Raw genomic sequence first — 6,350 nt, 5'->3', positions numbered from 1 at the left:
GAGAGAGAGAGAGAGAGAGAGAGAGAGAGAGAGAGAGAGAGAGAGAGAGGTGTCACAATGTGGGTATTACCACTTCTGTAATCTCAAATTCTGTGAGAGCAGCAATATACAGATTGGTCATAGGAGATTAACAGTAGCTGCTGTTTACCAACCAATTACTAGGTGTGGTCACTAGCTTCAAGTATTAGCTGTAACTGTTACTTAGTTGCAGGTACTAGCTATAGGTACTAGCTGTAGTTAAAAGCTAGCTAGCTGCAGGTACTAACTACAGGTACTAGTTAGCTGCAGGTACTAGCTATAGTTACTAGCTTTCTGCAGGTGCTAGTTACTAGCTAGCTGTAGTTACTAGCTACAGGTACTAGCTAGCTGTAGGTACTGACTAGCTGCATGTGCTTTGCTTATCCCTCAATACTCAGAAGTTCATGTGTCTATTTCACAGACAAGGACACTGAGGTGGCCCCATAAACCTGTGCAGAGTCTAGAATGTAGGCCTCTGACCACTGTACCCTCTCAGGTGGGGTGTCATCAGTCCTGCCCCTCTATGACTTTGCTGGGGCATGCTTCCCTTGCTTCTGGATGACAGCCTTTCTGCGGCTTCCCACTGGTGAACAGGCTATGTTCGTAGGGTGCTTGCATCACCCAATCAGTAGGACACCCCAAGGACAACAGCAGCTTACAAGGGCAAAGGAGGTGAATGGGGTTCTTGTAGTGAACTCCAGTGAGGGGACTGGAGGGCGCCACCCTTGCTCCAGCCTGTGGCTGCTTGCCTGGCCCACGGTTTCAATGTTTTTCAGCAAATATCCTGGTGGGTTTATTTTTCCTTTCTTCCAAATCATAATCTAAAATATTATTGATAAATACATGTTTGAATAGATATTAACGCATTGAAAATAAGCAAGGCCTGGTGACAGCTACATGATGGGGTTGGGGCAGGGTGGGGTGGGGTGGGTGGCAGGATGGGGTTGGGTGGGGTAGGGCTGGGCAGGGTTGGCTGAAGGGGTGGTAAGACAGTTCAAGGCTACAGACTGAGTTCAAGGCCAGTCTGAGCGACTTAGTGATACCCTGCTTTAACTTTTGAAAATGTTCAAAGTGACTAGAAGCCTGGGGATGTAACCTGTACAGTGCTTGCCCATCGTGTGTGGGGCCCTGGGTTCAATTCCGACAATAAGGAAGGAAATGAGGGGAAGTAAAAGAAAGAAGAGGAAGGAAGGGAAGAGGAAAGAAAATATTTAAAACAATAGGTGTTTTGTTTCTTTGTTTTATTAACAAGTAGGACTTTGGGAACTAGGAGATGGCTCAGTCAATACTGTGCTACTCTGTCAACATAAGAAGCTGATCCCTGATCCCTAGCGCCCCGTAAGGTCTAGGTACAATCCACACCTGTGCCCACTAGTCACTGGGCAGAAGACAGGTGCAGCAGTGCACACCTGTGCCCACCGACACAGGGCAAGAAACAGATTCCTGCAGCCCACTGGCATGCCAGCCTGGCTGAACTGGCAAGTTAGTAGGAAATGATTGAGGAAGACACCCAGAACCTTACCTCTGCCTTCTACAGGTAGGCCTCCTTACCTCTCACACACACCGGCAACAAATGTTCATCCCTGCAGGTGCATGTGTGTATACACACCCACAAACACACTCACATGTGCATGTTATACACTCATCACAAAGTAGAATCTTGATTTTAAAACTCGAAGCTCCAAGTCTCTAGAACTGTGGTGGAACCCAAGGGACACCGTAGCTACACTCAGATTCCCTGGTGGTTATAATGGAGCTATACATTATAACTCCATTATATAACTCCAGTCAGAAGGCACCAGTGTGGGTTTGCTGCTTTACATTGAATTAAAGAAACTGGATAGCTGTCCCAGGGTGCCTGAGTCCACTCCCTATAGCCAAAGAGGTAGAAAATCAGAGACATAATTAGGATGAACACAGGATCACAGGCAGAAGGAGTGACTCCCCTGCTCACAGGCCTGAGGATGTGGGACACACTGTGGGCCGTGTTGCTCTGTAAGTCATATGTGGAGTGTGCTGGCTCATCTTTAGGACTCGAGATTCTGGACAAGCAGCCTCCAGGGATCATTCCAGTTCTCTCACACTCTGTGATTTTGAAATGCAAATTTCATTTCTTCTGACATGTTATTCGGACACAATATTCTGAGATCTCAGAAGGGAACATTTATGTGAAAGCAAGTAGAAAGGGAGGGGGGTTGTTTGGTTGGTTCTTGAAGGGATGCGTGTCTCTTTCCCTGTGTGAAGCCACTGTTGTGTTCCTAAGTTACATGATATTGCTGAAGTAACAATGTCAGCGTATGACACAGTACATGTTAGGAGCATTGCTCATGTGACAGGTACATGTCAACTCACAGATCTTCAGATCTCTCTAACCACTTTCTTTTTATTTATTTTTTTGACTTCAATCAACCACTTTAGAGCAAAACTTTTCCTTACCCCATATTCCATCTGTCATATCAAACTGACAAAACCTTTCATGTTGGCTCTCTGGGAAAACAAACAACTTTCCACTATATTATTGAATACATGGAACATATCTCGTTTATTTGAAAAACAAGAGGAAGAGGAAGAAGAGCAATTTTAAAATATTTTCCCCACATAATCAATCAGAAGAAGAAGAATAGCAAAGAATTTTTGCCCACTATTCACCAAGAAATCTAGAATATAGAAAGAAATGTAGAAAGTAAATACCAAAAAACTTATGTAATTAATAAGTGGGTCAGTGAGCTGAATTGACAGCCTCCAAAGAAAAAAATAAGTGTGTGATAACTATTTTAAAATGAACACAGCGTCCTTAGCCACCCGGGAAATGTAAATTTATACTGTTGCAGAGATTGCATCTCACGCCACTCAGAATGGCTATCATCAACAGTAGCAGCAGCATGCGCTGGTAAGGATGTGGGGGAAAGAGAAACCTCGGACAACTGTGAGGATGTAAACTAGGGCAGCCACTATACAACTATGCATGGAGTCTTCCCAAGTCTAAAACCAGAACTACCATATGGCCCAGCTGTATCACTCCTGGGTATAAACCCAAACAGTCTGGAGTCAACAAAGAGACACCCACACATGCTTATTGCTGCACTATCCACAACTGGCAAGTTATGAAATAAGCCTAGATGCCCATCAACAGGTGCATGGATGAAGAAATTACAGTGCATGTACACAATGGAATGTTATCCTACTATAAAGAAAAACGAAGGCATAACCATTGCAAGAATGGATAGAACTGACTGTCATTATGCTAGGCAAAGCAAGCCAGATCCACAAAGAGAGATGTCACGTTTTCTTTCATATGTGGAATCTAGGTTTAAATTTAAATGTATGTGCATATATAGATAGTATTTTCTCAGCCATGTGATACATTCTTGTAATCCCAATAAGCAAGATTCTGATGCAGGAAGACCATGAATTTCAGTCAGCCTGCTCTATATAGTCAAATGCTGTCTTTAAAAATTAAAAATAAAGGCCAGAGAAAGGGATCAGCAGACAAGATTAGTTCCAACTCTTCCACAGTATCTGAGTTTAGTTTCCACCATCCACACCAGGCAGCTCATGATTACCAGTAACTCCAGCTCCAGGATGCAGACAGATTCACACACACACACACACACACACACACACACACACACACACCTATATACAAACACACCCCTATATATAAACACACCTATACACATATGTGTGTAATGTTTAAGCTGTAAATGCCCAGTACTGCTCCCTAAAATACCTACATGACAATATGTAAAGCAAAGAAGGTATCTCTTTCCTCTCTTATGTTGTAGAGTGATGTTACAAGTAGAAAGAGGCCGTGGTGTCAGGGATGGACTCTTTGCATCTTTGACAAGAACATTCTCTATTTAGCGTCTGAAGACAGCCTCCTCTTAAATGTCCGTGTTCATAAACTCAAAACATTACTTCAGATATTCATCACTCAAACTCACTTCCTGGTATCCATTTACCTTAAGTTACAGTAAAGCTAAAGGCGGAGAAAGAAATAGACCTTGCTCTGTCAACTAAGAGAGACTAACGGAGCCTAGACTTGGTTGGATATTCACCCTAGTGAAGTAGCATATACTTTGTAAACTTTGTGTAGTTTGTAAACTTCCTAAGCCCTCAAGGCAGGAGAGTGGCTCAAACATCTGGAGTTCAGCAGCAGCAACAATGAGAGCAGCTACTCAGAAGGAAGGGCAGGGTGTGAGCAGAGGTTTCTCTCTCCGGAGCCACGCCTCTTTGTTTCATCTATGCCCCCAGCCCATTGAATAGTTCTGCCCACCTTCAGGGCAGCTCCCCTCCCCTGCAGCCGCATGCCAATTCTCTTTTACAAACACTCTCATGGCCACGCCCAGAAGTATGATGTGTCAATTTTCCTGATGGCTTTTAATCCAGTCAAGTTGGCAACCAAGATTAAGCATCATAGAGTATTCAGAAGACAGAACCCAGAGGACTCAGCAATGGTTACCATGGAGATATGAGAGGTACACACAGATGCAAAAGAATCATGAGAGATGAAACTGAATGGATTTAATGAGTCATATTCTTAATAGGGTAAAACACTCAATGTCAACTATCTCATCATTAATAGAAAGCCATTGTGAGTACCAAAGAGAAAGCAGAGGCCAGGCCGGCACCTCAAGCTCGCAGTTTGAGGGTATGAAGGGGAAGTCATAGCAGCAGTGTGCGGTGGTTGGCTTCACTGTGCCTGCAGTCAGGAAGCAAAGAGACGGATGTCCGTGATCAGCTCTTGCTGTCTGTTTTATTCAGTGCAGGGCTACCGCCCATGAAGTGATGCTCCTCACACGGAGGGTGGGTCTTCCCATTTCAGTTAATCTAACTTGGAAACTCCCTTGCAGACATGCTCAGACGTCGGTCTGCTGGATGATTCTAGATCTGTAATATTGTCAGTATTCACCACCACAGTTACATCTGCATTTTCCTTCTCCCATGACAAAGAGCTCAGCTAAGGCCTCAGAGGTGGCCAGATCCCGTAGATCCTTGCCAACACGCTTGCTCCTTGACCGCTTCCTGCACAGCGCACCCCGCCCTGATATCTTGTGTCAACCCATGGTTCCTCCTTTTCTTCCTAGTCTCCTTTCCTTTAGATTATCCCCTTGGAATGCCGCCTCCTCAGCACCTGAGGTGTTCAGCCTCACACCTCCATTTTTAAAGCTTGTCCTATTCTAACAAGCCATATAATTGTCTACTTTCTGGATGCTTCTCCTAGGTGTCCACAGGCACACCAACTGATCGTCGAGGTGTTGATGGGGCGGAGTGGGAACTCCTCTCAGGTGTCACTGTTCTTGGCCAGAGATCAGACACTCTGCAAGACTCTCTACACCTCAGGTCAGCTACCAAATCCTGACAACTACAAGCTAAATGTTCTCCACTACCGCCGCCTCTCAGCGCTGATTGTTAGATCAGGCTTTGCACTCTGATTTCTCACATGCTAGAATGTGACCTTTAGTTCTAGAATGATCTCTATCAAGTTCCAATCTGCTGTTTTCACTCCCGGCATTTTATTTGTGGAGGTTTGAATGTGAATGGCCCCCATAGGCTCATAGAGTTGAATATTTAGTCACAAGTGAGTGGCACTATCAGAAAAGATTAGAAGCTGTGGTCTTTCGGGAGGAAGTATATCACTTGGGTTAGCCTATGAGGTTCTCCAAAAACCTATTCCAAGCTCAGAGTCTCTCTCTTCCTGATGCCAGTGGATTCTGTCAAACTCTCAGCTCCTTCTCCAGCACCATGTCTGCCTGCATGCCACCATGCTTCTTGCCATGGTGATAATACACTGAACCTCTGAAACGGTAGACCAGCCCCAATTCAATGCCTCCTTTTATAAGGGTTGTCGTGGTCAGAGTGTCTCTTCACAGCAATAGAGCACTGACTAAGACAACATCCCTCTATGCCAGCCCTGCATGCTCAGGCTACAATCCAAACCTCAGGCCTGATGGTCTGATGCATCCATCTGATTTAAATCTGGGAGTTTCCTGGAGGCAGGGGTTGTCTCAGCTAATCTCTCTGCAAGTTTTGAGAGGGTTTTTTTTTTAATTTTATGTTAATACTATATATATATATCATATGAACCCTCTGCTCCCCCTCTAGCTCCTCCCAGACCCCTTCCCAATTTCATTTCTCCTCCTCCCCTTCTTCTTCCTCCCCCCTCAGTCTGCTTAGTACAGCCTATACACACTTGGATGCTGGGCCATTTACTGGAGCTTGGGTAACCTACCATAGGAAACTCCCTTGAAGAAAACTGACTCTCCCTCTACCAGTGGTTCCTCAGCTAGGGGTGGGGTCTTGTGACAACCTCTCATCCATGCTGGAATGTT

At 44.8% G+C, this 6,350-nt stretch overlaps 1 protein-coding gene across 1 annotated transcript in view; it reads left to right on the top strand.

The window, feature by feature from the left end:
• Positions 1-5,453, top strand: part of Tmem212 (transmembrane protein 212) — a 22,949-nt gene extending 17,496 nt beyond the window's left edge. Inside the window, exons 5-6 of the mRNA XM_028762018.1 lie at positions 2,850-2,908; positions 5,243-5,453. Of these exons, the coding sequence (XP_028617851.1) occupies positions 2,850-2,908; positions 5,243-5,453 (270 nt within the window). The remainder of the gene's footprint in view (positions 1-2,849; positions 2,909-5,242) is intronic.
• The last annotated feature ends 897 nt before the right edge of the window (positions 5,454-6,350 follow it).

The sequence above is a fragment of the Grammomys surdaster genome, unplaced genomic scaffold (genome assembly GCF_004785775.1).
Source record: "Grammomys surdaster isolate TR1022 unplaced genomic scaffold, NIH_TR_1.0 62, whole genome shotgun sequence".
Classification (NCBI taxonomy): domain Eukaryota; kingdom Metazoa; phylum Chordata; class Mammalia; order Rodentia; family Muridae; genus Grammomys; species Grammomys surdaster.
This window is presented reverse-complemented; position numbering and strand designations above follow the sequence as displayed.